Below are 17,332 nucleotides of genomic sequence, written 5' to 3'. Positions count from 1 at the left end.
TTCAGACAATTTTTTTAGTCCGTAGCCCCAAGGTCTGATCGGTTCCAGCAACCATTGCGAGCGTCTGATTCACATGGTGCAGGATTACCTAGGGGCACTTGGACACCTTTCCCACCGAAACTTCTCTGGGTTACTGGGTCTTGAGGATGGATCACTGGCCAGAGCTTGCACAGTATGCAATTGAGCTACTGGCCTGTCCTGCATCCAGCGTTCTTTCGGAACGCACATTCAGTGCTGCTGGAGGCTTTGTAACCAATCACAGGGTGCGCCTGTCCACCAAATCAGTTGATCAGCTGACCTTCATAAAAATGAATCAGTCTTGGATCACCAGCTACCAAGCACCTGATGTTGATGTAACCGATTGATTTTTTTTGTTTAATGTGAGATCCCTTCAAGACTACCTATGCTGATGCTGAGTGACTATCCTGTTATGCTGAGTCACAATCCTCTTCCTCCTCAATTTTCATGCTGATAGCTTGTAAGAACATTTTTGGTTCTGAGCACCGCCACCAGTGCCCAAGGCCCAATTTTTCAGCCCCTGTTTAACAGGGGTGTATAATTACAATTTTTAATGCAATACTTTGCAGCAGGGCTCATTCCTGCGCTCCAAATATAGCATCTGTGAGGGGTTGCAGTGTTGTGGCACCAGTGCCTAAGGCCCAATTTTTCTGCCCCTGTTCAACAGGGACATGTAATTACAATTCTTGATATAATATTTCACAGCAGGGCCCATTCCTGCGCCCACCAAGAGTAACTGAGGGCTTACAGTGTTGTGGCAACACCACCACCAAAGGCCCAATTTTTCTGCCCCTGTTCAGCAGGTGCATGTAATTACAATTCTTGATATAATATTTCACAGCAGGGCCCGTTCCAGCGCCCACCAAGAGTAACTGTGAGGGCTTACAGTGTTGTGGCAACACCAACACCTAAGGCCCCAATTTCTGCAGAGTATATAGGGCAGGCCCCTACTTTCAAACATCCAACTTACAAACGACTCCTACTTGCAAACGGAAGGAGACAACAGGAAGTGAGGTGAAATCTACCCCTAGGAAGGGAAACCCTCTCCTGTAAGAGTTAAATATGGGAAAAACGTGTCTCCTTTTCACTGATGCTTTATCACCAATCTTTGTTTCACTAAAAAACCCAAATTTTCAAAAAAAAATTGTCATTGGGACAGAAAGTGAGGTGAAAGCTTCTGAAGAGGTGCACAGACAGCAAAACAAATGTTACAGGGGTGATAACCCTTCCCTATGTTTTCCAAAAAGCTTAAAAATAGATTTTGGCTGGAGCTACACTTTAAAAATGTACCATTTCAAAATTACAGATTCTACTTAACAACAAACCTACAGTCCCCGTCTTGTTTGCACCGCCTGTATACTGCTGTTCTGAGTATATAGAGCCTGGGGGCCCCACGCCTTTCCTTTTTTTAAATTTGTGTGCGGGGTTCCCCTTAAAATCCATAAAAGACCCAAAGGGCCTGGTAATGGACTGGGGGGGTACCCATGCCGTTTGCCTCACCGATTTTCATCCATATTGCCGGGACCCGACATTACATTAAACCCGCAAGCAGTTATAAATTACTTTTATTCCTTTAAAAATGTCATTTTGTGCAGGGAATGTTCTAAGCACAGGAAACATGCGCCACTTTACAGGCATACTATAGACACCCCCCAGGTACGATATTTAAAAGGAATATTTCACTTTTTTTTTTCACTTTAAGCATCATTAAAATCACTGCTCCCGAAAAAAACGATCATTTTTAAAAAACTTTTTTTGCATTGATACATGTCCCCTGGGGCAGGACCCGGGTCCCCAAACCCTTTTTAGGACAATAACTTGCATATTAGCTTTTAAAATTAGCACTTTTGATTTCAAACATTCGAGTCCCATAGACTTTAATGGGGTTCTAAAGTTCGTGCGAACTTTCGGTCCGTTCGCAGGTTCTGGTGCGAACCGAAACGGGGGGTGTTTGGCTCATCCCTACTTCCATGTTGTCTGACTTATTTGTTCCGCAGAGTATCCCTGTGTTAGAGGAGCATCTCCATGGTCTTCGTTCCACTTGGGCACAAATCCAGGAGGCTTTGCGACATGCTAATGATAGGTACAGACTTCATGCTGACCGCAGAAGCCTGCCTGCGCCTTTCTACCAGGTTGGGGACAGGGTCTGGCTGTCATCTCGCAACCTCCAACTTTGTGTTCCCTCACTGAAGTTCACAGCTCGGTTTTTTGGGCCTTTCCGTATTCTTTGCAGGATTAACCCAGTGGCTTACACATTAGACCTTTCCTCTAATATGTGTATTTCGAATGTATTTCATGTCTCCTTATTAAAACGTTTGGTCTGCAGCCACTTTACCACCTCGGTGCCACGTCCTCACCCTGTACAGGTTGAGAACCATGAGGAGTATGAAGTACAGTCCATTGTTGACTCCCGTAGTTCCGTGGGCGCATACAGTACCTGGTGCATTGGAAGGGGTACAGTCCAGAGGAACGCTCTTGGGTCTCATCCTCGGACGTACATGCCCCTGTCCTCCTGCATGATTTCCATAGATGTTTTCCCCTCAAGCCTGGTGGTCCTCCAAGGGGGAGTGGTCGTTGAGGAGGGGGCACAGTCAGGTCTGGGCTCAGCCCTTCCTTCTCAGAGCTGGTCGCTCAGCTGTCGGCTAATTGCCAGCTCCTATCTCTCCACAGGTACTAAGCTGTTGATGATATGCTTCTTGTCACTCCTGCCTATTTAAGCTGTTCAGCCCAATGGATCTCTGCCTTCGCCTTGGTCAAATTTTACATTATAGGATGCAGCAAAGTCTTTAATTTGAGCTTCATCTCCAGGTTCCTGCTTTCCAAATTGATTGCAGGGAAACCCGAGGATGTGTAAACCTCTCTCAGCATATTTGGCGTGAATTTCTACAAGCTGAGTGTAGTTTACAGGTGTTTTTCCTCATTTAGATGCTACATTGACAATGACACACACATAGCCCCTGTATTTCTCCAGGGAAACTACATTGCCATCGATGTCAGTAGCAGAAAATTCATAAATAGAGACTATCACCTGCGTTCCTGTTCAAAGACTTGCTTTGCTGACATCCTTTCTGGCTCCAGATTCTGCTTGCTTTTCCACTACATTGATCCCTGACTTCTGGCTTGGCTGACTATTCGTTCCGGTTACTGAACAGTGGCTATGTTTTAACTGCGTTAGTTCTTTTTACTTTTATTAAACAAGTGTGATTTAACTGTACTTCTGTCTCGGTCTGATTTTATGGTTTCTGACAATTACTTTGTTTTATTGTTAACCAACCACCATTTGCTTAGCAGGTACGCCATTGAGCTGCAGCACTAATTTATCTTTACAGCAACAGCGTTTGCTCTCACGATATGTAAATCAGTGACTCCAGTGCTGTAGGAGGTGATTTCACCACCACAGTCAAAACAAAAATGGTGCATGTATGCCCATCATTAGAAATGAGTGGATGAAGGGCGGTATTCTAATGGCGGGCATACCCACCGATCAATCTTTTTCGTTCAGCCCATAGGCTGCATGAAAAAAAAGAATATTACAATATATGCCCAACAAGGACCAGCAACGTACTGGTATGTTGCTGGACTTTGAGTGGTTATACCAGAATGATGCCTGCCGGTTTAGGTATCATCTTGGTATCATTCTTTTCAGCCAGCGGTCGGCTTTTATGTAAAAGCAATCCTAGTGATTAATTAGCCTCTAGACTGCTTTTACAAGTAGTGGGAGGGAACGTCCCCCCCCCTCCCACCATCTTCCATGGTTTTCTCAGGCTCCCCTGTCCCAACAGGGAACCCGAGAATGCAGCCGGTGGTTCCGCCAGCTGACCATAGAGCTGATCAGAGACCAGAATGGCTCCAATCATCTCTATGGCCTAAGAAACCGGAAGCTACAAGCATTTCATGACTTAGGTTTTGCCGGATATAAACAGCGCCATTGGGAAAGCATTTTATCACACCGATCTTGGTGTGGTCAGATGCTTTGAGGGCAGAGAGAAGATCTAGGGTCTAATAGACCCCAATTTTTTCAAAAAAGGGTTTTGTGCTATCTGGGCATGTCATGGCCTCCGAAACTGTGATAGGCAGTGAGGAGTGAAATCAAAAATTTACACCCTTAGAAAGCCTGAAAGCGGTGATTGGTTTTTGGGGTCCTGTAGTTCTATATACAGGCATACCCCACTTTTAGGTATACAATGGGGTTTACTAAAGCTGGAAAGTGCAAAATCAGGCTCACTTCTGCATAGAAACCAAAGAGCCTCCAGGTTTTATTACAAAAGCTTAATTGAACAAGCTGGGGTTAGAAACTCATTGGTTTCTATGCAGAAATGAGCCCAATTTTGCACTTTCCAGCTTTAGTAAATAAACTCCATTGTGTACTTAAGTGGGTTATGTCTGTGTATACATTTGTTGTAAATATTCCCTACACCCCACACTTTTCATCCTTTGGCATTTTTAATTTTTTTCCTCTTTCCCTTTTTTTCTCTCTCTCTTTTTTTTTTTATGTGGTTCCCACCCCCCTTCCTCTATTTCGCTATTGGAGGGGAGAGGACGGAAGTGATAAGATAAATTGTATTGTATATGTTTCAAGATAATGTTTGTAATTTTCTGAAATGCTGAAAATAATAATAAAAAAATCCAGAGTGGGGGCACTCTAATACAGGAGGTGTGTTTTGGCCAGATCACCGGGTGAAAACAGAGGAGAAAAGCCAGAAAAAAAAAGAGAACAAATTGAGCCACTGCATCTAATGATTGGTAAGCTGCAATATATTACAAGTTTAGTTTTGTGTTTAATATCACTTTAATGGTTACTATTCATAAAAGCAGACCTTGTGAACTTCCACAAACCAGTCAGTCAAAAAAAAATAGTCTTAAAGCGGAGTTCCACCCAAAAGTGGATTTTCCGCTTTAAGGCCTCCTCCCTGGCTCCTGTTTGTGAAGCTGACCTTTTAGGGAGGAGGGTGGGAGCAGGTACCTGGTTTTGACAGATACCTTCTCCCACTTCCATTCTGGTCATCTTAGGCGATCGAAAGCAGAAGTTCTCCCTCTCAAAGTCTTCTGGGACACATGACAGGTCCTAGAAAACTTCAGGAGCAGTCACAAAGCACAGCACCGCTAGCGCAAGCGCAATGTGAAGCCGCAAGCTGCCATAGCTGGGTGCCCATAGTAGAGATGCCAGAGCCGCAGAGGGAGGACACGGAAGTACACAGCGCAGGTGAGTGCACAGCTGGATCGTGGAACAGACGAGTGGCTGTTTATTAATAAACAAAAATATGACTGGAACTACGCTTTAAATACAGACTTATGGACACACCGGGAGCAAGCATGCATGCGTGCCCCCATAGGAAGTAGAGAAGGTGCCAAGAATGCTGTCAGGGACCAGAGAAAAGGGGAATCGAGGCTGCTCTCTGCAAAAGCACTGCACAGAGCAGGTAACTAACAGGTTTGTTATTAAAAAAAAAAACAAAAACAAAGCTTTACAATCACTTTAACTAGTTGCCGTCATTTGACGGCGGGGTGGTGCGGCTCTCGTTCTGGGACGCCGTCATATGACGGCGTCCCAGAACCGGCGTGCAGTGCAGCGATAGCTTCCGCGCCATGTTCCTAGGACACGGCACAACCCCGATCTCTATTAAAATCTGTAACCATGTGTCCAATCACAGGCAATCACATGTAAATACGGAGATGTCGGTAATCGGTGCTCCTTGCCTCACGCTGACAGAGTGTGGCGAGGAGAGCCGATCAGCGGCATCTCCACGCAGGGGGGCATCTACACATGTAATCAGGGCACTGATCATCAGTGCCCTGATTACAATATAGCGTGCAATGGCAGCAATCAGTGCCCACCACTGCCCGTAAGTGCCACCAATCGGTGCCCATTAACGATGCCAGTTAGTGATGGCTATCAGTGCTGCCCATCACTGCTGTTGATCAATGCCCATCAGTGCCCACCAGTGCCGCCCATCAATGCACACCAGTGCCACCTAACAGTGCCCATCAGTGCTCATCAGTGCCACATATCAGTGCCCATAAGTGTGGCATATTAGTGCCTCCTCATCAGTGCCCATAAATGCCACCTCAATCACCGCGCTGTTCACGTCCCGATTGGATGGGCGTTAGTATTGTTGCCGACCAGCCGCATTTTTACTTTACTCTTGAATTTTTTACTCGTTTGGAAGCATTTTTTGCTTTATCAATAAAACACCATCTGGTTTTACATATGGCGATTTTCCCTGCTTTTTTAGTGGGCTGACACTACCTGTAACATCGAGTGTGGATTTGTATGCTGACCACCTTCATGATCAACGGTCCACAGCATCTTATGGCTCGATTGGACATCTGAGGTCGCTGGAGGAACAGACCCTGGCTGGGTATTAGTCACAAGCGTCAAAGCTTTTGCAGCTGGTAAGCGTACACTCTATGGTGGTGGATTCACTCTGTCAGTCCTTAAAGTCACGGGATTTTCATACATGTTCATATACATTTTGCTGTTTGTCTTTTCACTAATTTTCTCACTGGAGGAATTCCTGAGATTTCACTGTGCATTGGAGATCATATATATATATATATATATATATATATATATATATATATATATATATATATATATATATATATATATATATATATATATATATATATATATATATGTCACATGACTCACTCATTGGGACTTATTTTTAATTTTTCTAAATTTGTTTGCATTCATATTGGACAATATATCAATCTGAGAGCGCATTTTCTTATCTAACCTATCTTTGTGTGTATTTCACTTTGAGTTGCAGCTATGGTTTTAGCCTTATATACAGCACAGTCTTTTTTCTTATTCCCAAACATATTTGCTCCTAGTTAGGCAGTGTTTCTTTCCTGTATATCCAGTTCTGGTATAATTTGGAGCTTCCCTGACTTTGACCCTTTCATGTTTAGGTGTAGCATCATCAACTATTTGAAGTGTGCATCATCATAGTCCATAGATATTGGATATTCAGGGGAATTCAGTAAAGTCATAACAACAAAATTCTGGTGCCATTTTCCTTAACGAGGAGCTCCAGGCTCCTTCTGGAAAAATTAAAAGTCAGCAGCTACAAATGCTCAAGGGCATTCTGGTTTGGGAGCCTGCTGAACACTGTAAATTATTTTATGTGTAGGGGTCTCCCCGTTTTCCAAGGGCCTGATGGTGACCCCCAGAGCCAAAGAAAACGGACATTCCTCCTCAGGGTGTAGGTTACTAGGCATAATGGGTGTGGTGCAAGTTAGAAAGATTGGGCGCCAGTCACTTTTTGTAAAAATGAACAAAGAGAACAGGAACGGTGGGAGAGAGGGTTAGGGCATAGGACACCTTTAGGCAAATGCAATGGCAATTAGGCAAACTCCACAGACACAAAAAGAACTAGGCAGACAACCATACAGATAGAGGGCCTTTAAGTTGAATGCAGAAATCTGTATCTTGTAGCAACTGCTGTCTCCTATGGCAACAACTTCACTCTCAGTATCCTACTGTGGATCTTCCAGTGTAACTCAGTTTTCCCCTGTAGATCTTTAAACTCAGCTCGCCGTCTCGCACTAGACTTCTTGGACTCTCAGCTATCTGCTGGATCCCTCGAGCTTCACCCACAGCTAACCACTGTACTTATCTTCAAGCTTTCCTTACAGCTACCCGCTGTACTCCTTCCAGCTTTACTCACAGCTACACGCTGTCTTCCTGGATGAGTCTCCACTGAAGCTTTCCCCCTTAATTCACTGTCCCCGGTTAGTGAACTGTCTGCTCTGGTACTCATACCTTTCAAACTTGCCTCTGGTAACAGGAGTGGTTGTCCCTCCAGCAACTGGTTCTCCTTTACCTCTGGTAATGATCAGGCTCCCCTCAGGCTAAGCTTCTAACACACGTGGTTCCGCCCCAGGCTTTGAGTTTAACCTTTGCTGCACCTCCTTTGAAGAATCCCGAATTACTGGATCGGCCTCACGTAAACCTAGCAACCTGGCCTAGCAGCCAGGAGCTGTCTGATACACATCCACCCAGTTCGCAGCCCCAGGTGGTTAGAACCCTGATCGCCTGACTCCTTCCGAATAAAAAGCCTATCCCAGCATGCACAGCGACCAAAGAAACTCCTGCTGATTGGCTAAGACAACTTATTTACCCATCACCTGAATTCACTGTAATTCATCATCCTAGTGCCAAAAGCAACAGTGCCATCTATTGACAGAAGAGAGACTGCAAACTAAACTCAGACTTAGGACAGGAATCAGTGGATCAAAAACTACAATTAGCCAGGCTAGTTACCACCTAGCACAACTAGATTTATTAGCAGCCCTGTTTAGGACCAGGGTGCTACATATGGATGACATTATCTGGTGCTGATTGGTTGGTTTCTATAACTTAATTTCAGAGTGAACTGACCTATTCCACCAGAGGAGCTGATGCACACTAACAGATTCACTCATCTCTATTATTTTGCTCCTCACCTCTAGTTAGGTTCATCAGATGGGTTCACATGCTCTATTTTTATCAAGTTCCTTTCTAGAACTTCTAATTTGACCAAAGGGCAACTGCAACCTTTGGACTTTGCATTCACATAGTTTATTCAGGGAACAGATCTGGGCTATCTTCTGTTATCATTATTTTATATGTTGCTTCTATGCATTAAGCTTTCACTGCGTGGAAGCAACCAAGGTTTTCTAAACTTGCATCGTGTGTATCCAAACCCATTTTTGATATACCAGGAAAGGGTTAAGATCTTCCATTGCAGACACTTATTCCAGTGGCAACTGTCTAAAGCTGGGTCTATATATGTACCAAAGCATGAAGGAAGAGGGGCTTGAAGGTGGACGCTGCCTACACAGGGGACATCGCTGGATTCTTTTGCAGGCAAGCGTCACATAATGGGCTAGTATGCGATGCATATTAGCCCATTATGCTTTTAATTTGCAGGCTATACAGGGAGAAAAAGAGGAAGTAAAACCCATCAGGGTTTACTTCCTCTTTAAGAGAAAGTTTTCTTTACTTTGAAGAGGTTAACTATCATTGGAGAGTTCTCTTCTTGTGCCCTGAGACAAGAATACCATTTCTTTTTCCAAATGAGAGCAAAAAAAAAGACAAACAAAAGAAAAGTCCTGCTCTACCCAAAACAAAAAGCTTTGGCTATATACAGTATACTTTATACAGAGGGAAGACTGCTAGACCATAGAATAGTATGCCATTGGGATTTGATTATCTAATGATATAATTAGCAAAACTATTTCAAAACCAACCTTCACATATAGGCGTGGGTCTCCAATCATTTTTTGTGCATTCAAGTACAGTAGTTGTAGAGGATTTATATCCCTTTTCACAGTAAAATTCCAAGGTTTCTTTGTCCTTATAACTAGGTTTAGCATTGCTTACTCCCCCGTGAATAATCTTTGGTGGGCTGCACTTGACTTCTGTGTAAAACAAAGAAATACACATGTTAAATACAATTTTAGGGCAATAAAAAGAAAACATTTTTTTTTTAAATTGGGGCTAAAATATTGGTACCCAAGTTTTCATATGTTACATTCATGTTATGTGTGTGCGTAAGTGTGCGTGTTTTGTTCTCTAAAAATTACCATAGTTCTATGTATACTGCTTCCTGAGGAAGACATCCAAAAGTATTTTGAAGCTGTCAATCTCAGCATGTACCTTTTCCTAGGGGAAAAAGTGCCAGTTTTACTAAAGAACCATTTCCTCATTCTAAGGTTAAACCCTCATCTCTTCTAACTTCAAATTGTGTCTGCATGTCCTCTTCACAGATCTTGCAGTAAACGGTTTATCATAGTCACTGGAGTCACCCAGTGGCGGCTGGTGCTCAAAATTTTTTTGGGGGGGCACAAACTGAAAAATTATACTGTTAGTAATGCAGGACTGTAAATAGTCATTTATCATAGAATTATGTATCATTACTGCTAGAAAAAAAAACTGTGCCCATCAAATGCAGCCTCACTGTGCCCATCAATTACAGGCCTCACTGTATCCATCATATGCAGCCTCACTGTGCCCATCATATGCAGCCTCACTGTGCCAGTCACAGTAGGCCAATCACATCCACATTTCAAGTAAAAGAAAATAAAACCACTTAACATAAGGTGTCCTCCTCAGAGCACCCTTTTACATCAGATGTCCCAATCAGAGTCCCCCTTTACAACAAGTGTACTTATCAGCATCCCCTTCACAGCAGATGATCCCATCCGAGCCCCCCTTTACAGCAGGTGTCCCCATCAGAGCCCCCCTTTACAGCAGGTGTCCCCATCAGAGCCCCCCTTTACAGCAGGTGTCCCCATCAGAGCCCCCCTTTACAGCAGGTGTCCCCATCAGAGCCCCCCTTTACATCAGGTGTCCCCATCAGAGCCCCCCTTTACATCAGGTGTCCCCATCAGAGCCCCCCTTTACATCAGGTGTCCCCATCAGAGCCCCCCTTTACATCAGGTGTCCCCATCAGAGCCCCCCTTTACATCAGATGTCCCCATCAGAGCCCCCCTTTACATCAGATGTCCCCATCAGAGCCCCCCTTTACATCAGATGTCCCCATCAGAGCCCCCCTTTACATCAGATGTCCCCATCAGAGCCCCCCTTTACATCAGATGTCCCCATCAGAGCCCCCCTTTACATCAGATGTCCCCATCAGAGCCCCCCTTTACATCAGATGTCCCCATCAGAGCCCCCCTTTACATCAGATGTCCCCATCAGAGCCCCCCTTTACATCAGATGTCCCCATCAGAGCCCCCCTTTACATCAGATGTCCCCATCAGAGCCCCCCTTTATATCAGATGTCCCCATCAGAGCCCCCCTTTATATCAGATGTCCCCATCAGAGCCCCCCTTTACATCAGATGTCTCCATTAGAGTCATCCTTTACGAGTGGGGGGGGGAGAGAACAGCTGCTGTACTTACAGCTCTCACAGCAAGTTGCCTGTCTTCCACCTTCAGACGGCCGGAATGAGTCAGAGAAACCGGACATGAAGGAGCAGGCCCCACCAATCACTATCCACGTAGGGGAAAATGCTATAGTGAGAGTGTTCTGGGTGCAGAGCTCAGCGCCCCCAAGGACTTTCTAGAGGAAGCCAATAGAGCTTTTTGTTTGCAATCACGTGATTGCAAACACGTCATGCTTCCCATAGCAGCTGTGTGTCCAGCGCCCTGCACACATTTAAAGGGCCATTATTTTATTATTTATTTTTATTTTTTTTGTGATTGCAGCATGTCATGCTTCTCATGCATCTGTGTGTCTGGCGTTCCGCACACACTTAAAGGGACATTATTGCTTGTAGCTTTGGGGGGCAGCGCCCCTGCGGCCCCCATGGGTGGGCTGCCACTGGAGTTACCTTTGATATAGACGTACATTGTAATTATATGCCCTCTTAAGTGCCTCCTCGCCAGATTGAATAGCTGTAATCTATGTAGTCAGTACTTTTAGCTGAGGTCCTCTATCCCCCTTATTAAAGTGGTAGTAAATTCCCTGTTTACTTGTACCTACAGGTAAGCCTAAAATAAGGTACAATAAATATCTTTCTAAACGTGCATCATTTAGGAGATATTTACTAAAGTAGCAGCCAGTGATGTGACCGGCACATGCACAGTGCACTCTCAATGGACAGAGTGCCGTCCATTGAGAAAGCCGTGCTGCGGCAGTGACTCCCGCACGCATGTGCAGGAGTGACATTATGGCTCGGCCAGTCACACAGCCGAAACCCACAAGCCCAGAAGGAAGACCGGGGGTAGATGGGAGTCCTGTCAGCAGTAGGGATGAGCCGAACACCCCCCCGTTCGGTTTGCATCAGAACATTCAAACGGACCGAAAGCTCGCGCAAACTTTCAAACCCCGTTAAAGTCTATGGGACTCGAACGTGAGAAATCAAAAGTGCAAATTTTAAAGGATAATATGCAAGTTACTGTCCGTAGCCTCCCTGGCGGTTTTCCCGAGTGTGGCTCGGGGTTAAAATTCAGTACCATTAGCGGTAACCCCGAGCCACACTCGGGATCGCATTGCGGGATCCTGGGGCGGCGTTACTTACCTTGTCCCCGGGATCCTGCGATGTCCCCCGCAGTGTCCGAGGGCTCCATCCTCCTCCGAAGCCTCTCCGTGCCAGGCTCCGTTCCCTGCGAGCGGCGCGACGCAGGGGGCGGAGCCTGGCGGCAAATTTAAAAAAAGTAAAAATCATAACATACAGTACTGTAATCTTACAGATTACAGTATTGTATGAAATGATTTCACATCCCTTTTGTCCCCAGTGCTTTGTCCCATGCCCTGCATGCAGTTTTACATGATATATACTGTTCTTTCTGCCTGGAAACTGGAGATTGTCCATAGCAACCAAAAAGTGTCCCTTTACGTCAAAAGTGGCTTTAGACCAGCTAGAAAACAGCGATAGTAAATTAGAACACTTGCAGAATTGAGCGATAGTGAATTGTGGGGAAATTTATTTTATTACTATTTTTTTTTTTTTTTTTTAATTATTTATTTTTATTTATTATATTATAATTTATGTTTTTGTGTTTCAAACTTTATCATACCCGGGATATCTACTAGACTCTGGTTTGGACAGATTTAAGTGTGTTATTGTTAAGATTTACAGACCTACAATATAAAACGCCAAATTTCCATGCAAAATAATGGTACCGCTTTCAGCACCTAAAATCCGAAATAATCATACCGCCAGGGAGGTTAATAGGGTTTGGGGACCCAGGTCCTGCCCCAGGGTACATGTATCAATGCAAAAAAAAAGGTTTTAAAAACGTCCGTTTTTTCGGGAGCAGTTTTTTTAATGATGTTTAAAGTGGAGTTCCACCCAAAAATGGAACTTTTTGTAATCCTCCCCCCCTCCGGTGTCACATTGGGCACCTTTCAGGGGGGAGGAGGGAGCAGATACCTGTCTAATACAGGTATTTGCTCCCACTTCCTGGCATAGATCACGCAGAGCTTACGGTGACCTACGCCACTTCCAGCGCCTACGCTCTCCTCCACCGCTGTGTTCTGTGAGACACAGAACACAGCAGGGACCCGAGAGGACGCGCAGAGCGACTCGCGCATGCGCAGTAGGGAACCAGGAAGTGAAGCCGCACGGCTTCACTTCCTTATTCCGTTACCGAGGATGGCGGCGGCAGCAGCCGAGAGCCGAAGGACGGATCAGCTTCGGCTGCCGACATTCGCGGGCTCCCTGGACAGGTAAGTGTCCATATATTAAAAGTCAGCAGCTGCAGTATTTGTAGCTGCTGGCTTTTAATATTTTTTTTCAGCAAACCTCCGCTTTAAAGCAAAAAAATAAAAGTGAAATATTCCTTTGAATATCATGCCTGGGGGGTGTCTATAGTATCCCTGTAAAGTGGCGCGTGTTTCCCATGTTTAGAACAGTCCCTGCTTAAAATGACATTTCTAAAAAGGAAAAAAAGTCATTTAAAACTGCTTTAATGTCATGTCTGGTCCCGGCAATATGGATGAAAAACATTGAGAACCCCCCCCCCCAGCCCATTACCAGCCCCTTGTATGGATATTAAGGGAAACCCCACACCCAAATAAAAAAAAAGGAAAGGCGTGGGGCCCCCAGGCCCTATATACTCTGAACAGCAGTATTCAGGTGGTGCAAACAAGACGGGGACTGTAGGTTTGTTGTTAAGTAGACTGTTTGTAATTTTGAACTGGTACATTTTTTACGAATAGCTCCAGCCAAAAAATCTATTTTTAAGCTTTTTGGAAAACAGGGAAGGTTCATCACCCCTGTAACATTTGGTTTTGCTGTCTGTGCACCTGTTCAGAAGATTTCACCTCACTTTCTGTCCCAATGATAATTGAATTTTGAAAATTTGGGGTTTTTAGTGAAACAAGGAACTCTTACGTGAGAGATTTTCCCTTCCTAGGGGTAGATTTCCTCTCACTTCCTGTTGTCTCCTTCCGTTTGTAAGTAGGAGTCATTTGTAAGTTGGTTGTTTGAAAGTAGGGGCCTGCCCTATATACACTGCAGAAATTTGGGCCTTAGGTGTTGGTGTTGCCACAACATTAAGCCCTCACAGTTACTCTTGGTGGGCGCAGGAACAGGCCCTGCTGTGAAATATTAGATCAAGAATTGTAATTACATTAATTACATTAAACAGGGGCTGAAAAATTGGGCCTTAGGCACTGGTGCCACAACACTGCAACCCCTCACAGATACTCTAGTTGGAGCGCAGGAATGAGTCCTGCTGCTAAGTATTGCATCAAAAATTGTAATTACACACCCCTGTTAAACAGGGGCAGAAAAATTGGGCCTTGGCCACTGGCAGCGGTGCCCAGAACCAAAAATGTTCTTACAAGCTATCAGCATGAACATTGAGGAAGAGGATAGTCACTCAGTATCAGCATAGGCAGTCTTCAAGGGATCTCACATTAAAAGAAAAATTATTCGGTTACATCAGCATCAGGTGCTTGGTAGCCGGTGATCCAAGACTGATTCATTTTTTATGAAGGTCAGCTGATTCGGTGGACAGGCGCACCCTGTGATTGGTTACAAAGCCTCCAGCAGCACTGAATGTGCGCGAAAGAACGCTGGATGCAGGAAAAGGCCAGTAGCTCAATTACATACTGTGCACGCTCTGGCCAGTGATCCATCCTCAAGACCCAGTAACCCAGAAGATTTTCGGTGGGAAAGGTGTCCAAGTCTGATCTTGCCCCTAGGTATTCCTGTACCATGTGAATCAGACGCTGGCGATGGTTGCTGGAAACGATCAGACCTTGGGGCTGCGGACTAAAAAATTGTCTGAACGCATCGGTCAGACGGCCACCTTCTCCACCGCGCCTTCTGTGACTGACCGAAGCCTCAGCAAACATGTTGTCCAGGAGGACCAGGAAATTGTAACCTCCCAGGCTCTGGAAACGCGTTGCACAAACCTTTCTGCAAGGTCTCCTGAAGAGGTTTCATCCTCTGCTCCCTCTGCGACGGCAAGATAAAGGTCCACAATCTTACCCTTGTAATATTGATCAAGGAGGGGTGCCAGCCAGTAATGATCCCTCTCCTTGATACCATGAATACGAGGATCCTTCCGCAGACTTTGCAGGATCAGGGAGGCCATGCAGCGTAGGTTTGCTGAGGCATTCGTTCCGGAGTTCTCTGGGTCACTAAGGACAACATGATCCACAGCCACCTCCTCCCAGCCACGTACAAGTCCATGGGCTCTTCGGCCTGTAAATGATCCCTTGAAGACTGCTGCGGATGCTGAGTGCTAGACTCCACCTCCATGCTGACACAATTCTCCTCCTCCTCTTCCTGCGTGATCGGTGGGCACGCAGGAACACTGTCTGGATAAAGGGGGCCTTGAGAGGTAAGGAAGTCCTCCTCTTCCTGCCTCTGTTCTGCCTTTAGGTGACATCTCCATTATTCCATGCAGCGTGTGCTCCAACAGGTGGACAAGAGGGACAGTGTCACTGATGCATGCACTGTCACTGCTGACCATCCTCGTAGCCTCCTCAAATGGTGACAGGACAGTGCACGCATCCCTGATCTTGGCCCACTGGCGTGGGGAAAAAAAAAAAAAAACAAGCTCCCCTGTCCCTGTCCTGGTGCCATAGTTGCACAGGTACTCATTGATGGCCCTCTTCTGCGTGTGCAGCCGCTACAGCATGGCCAACGTTGAGTTCCACCTGGTGGCCATGTCAAAGATTAGGCAGTTCTTGGGCAGGCTAAATTCCTTTTGGAGGTCAGCCAGCCGAGCACTGGCATTATATGACCGGCGGAAATGCACAGACTTTCCTAGATTGCCTCAGAACATCCTGTAAGACCGGGTACCTGCCCAAGAACCGCTGCACCACCAAGTTAAGAACATGAGCCAAACAGGGCACATGGGTCAGTTGGCCCTGTCGGAGGGCGGAGAGGAGGTTGGTGCAATTGTTGCAAACCACCATTGATGGCTTAAGCTGGCGTGGCATCAACCTCCTCTGAGCCTGCCCCTGCAGAGCTGACAGAATCTCTGCCCCAGTGTGGCTCCTGTCCCCCAAGCACACCAGCTCAAGCACCGCATAGCATCTTTTTTGCCTGCGTGCTTGCGTAGCCCCTTGAACACCTATGGAGCACCGCTGGTTTCCGAGGACAAATCAACATGGGAAGAGGCCATGGAGGAAGAAGAAGAGGGGTCGGAGGAGAGAGGTGTGGCAGAATCACCACTAGTAGAATTTTGGAGGCGTGGTGGCGGATCAACCTCCAACACTACTGCACCCTGTCCTGCATCCTTCCCAGCTGCCAGCAGAGTCACCCAGTGTGCGGTGAAAGATAGGTAATGTCCCTGTCCATGCCTGCTGGACCATTAATCAGTGGTAATATGCACCTTACCACTGACTGCCCTGTCCAGCGAGGCATGGACATTGCCTTCCACATGCCGGTAGAGAGCCGGAATCGCCTTCCGTGAAAAAAAGTGGCGTTTGGGAACCTGCCACTGAGGTATGGCACATTACACAAACTCATGGAAGGGGGCAGAGTCTACTAAATGAAAATGCAGCAGTTGAAGTGCTAGCAATTTAGCCAAGCTAGCATTCAACCATGTGGATGGCTGGGAGCGAACTTCTTTCGCCAGTGGAGTAACTGGGGTAGGGAAATCTGCCTGCTAGAATCGGACGTTGGTGTATCGATAGCAGATTGCCCGCAAGTACTTGGCAGTGGCACACCTAATTCTACACCTTCATTCCTCTCAATGCAAGTTTCTGAGAGGACTGAAGGTATAGTGGGGTTGGAGATCCCAGCTGAGGAGGAGCAAGGAGAGGTCCACCTTGTTCTTTGGTGTGGGTCTTTTAGGTAGTGTTGCCAACGGACTTGACATATGTCTGATTAAGCATGTGATGCCCAAGCGCTTGCTGTCTAGTCCACGCTTGATACGCTTCAGACATATGTTGCAAATAGCAACGGTGCAATCTGCTGCACACGTCTCAAAAAAGGCCCACACCAAAGAACTTTTGGAATAACGCCCTGCACTTGACTGAAAATACTGCAGCTGCCTGTGGTATTATTAGAAAGAGAACACCAGCAATTGTATGCAGTTAGCTTTAGTTGCACACTGTGCACAGGATACAGTACACTGACTGAAAATACTGCAGCTGCCTGCCTGTAAGTATATTAGGAAGAGAATAACAGGAACGGATCTAGCTAAACTGAAATACAGTATATATATATATATATATATATATATATACACACATACACACACATATACACACACACATACTAAATACACTGACTGCAGCTAACTGACTCCCCTGCCTGCTCTAACTCAAATGAAATGAAATTACACTGTCTCTCTCTCTCTCTCTCTCTCTCTCTCAGCACGCCAGAACACACTACAGAAGGCCGACTTCCAG

General features: G+C 45.7%; 1 protein-coding gene across 4 annotated transcripts in view; it reads right to left on the bottom strand.

The window, feature by feature from the left end:
* LOC141103381 (coagulation factor XIII B chain-like) overlaps nt 1-17,332 on the bottom strand; it is a gene marked incomplete in the record, with an annotated part of 968,440 nt that overhangs the window by 794,092 nt on the left and 157,016 nt on the right. For all 4 annotated transcript variants that reach the window (XM_073592895.1, XM_073592894.1, XM_073592896.1 and 1 more), the window contains 1 exon segment: nt 9,256-9,426. In XM_073592895.1, the coding sequence (XP_073448996.1) occupies nt 9,256-9,426 (171 nt within the window).

The sequence above is a fragment of the Aquarana catesbeiana genome, linkage group LG07, assembly GCF_042186555.1.
Source record: "Aquarana catesbeiana isolate 2022-GZ linkage group LG07, ASM4218655v1, whole genome shotgun sequence".
NCBI classification, from domain to species: Eukaryota; Metazoa; Chordata; class Amphibia; order Anura; family Ranidae; genus Aquarana; species Aquarana catesbeiana.
Note: the sequence above shows the minus strand (reverse complement) of the source record. Positions and strands in the feature narration are given on the sequence as shown.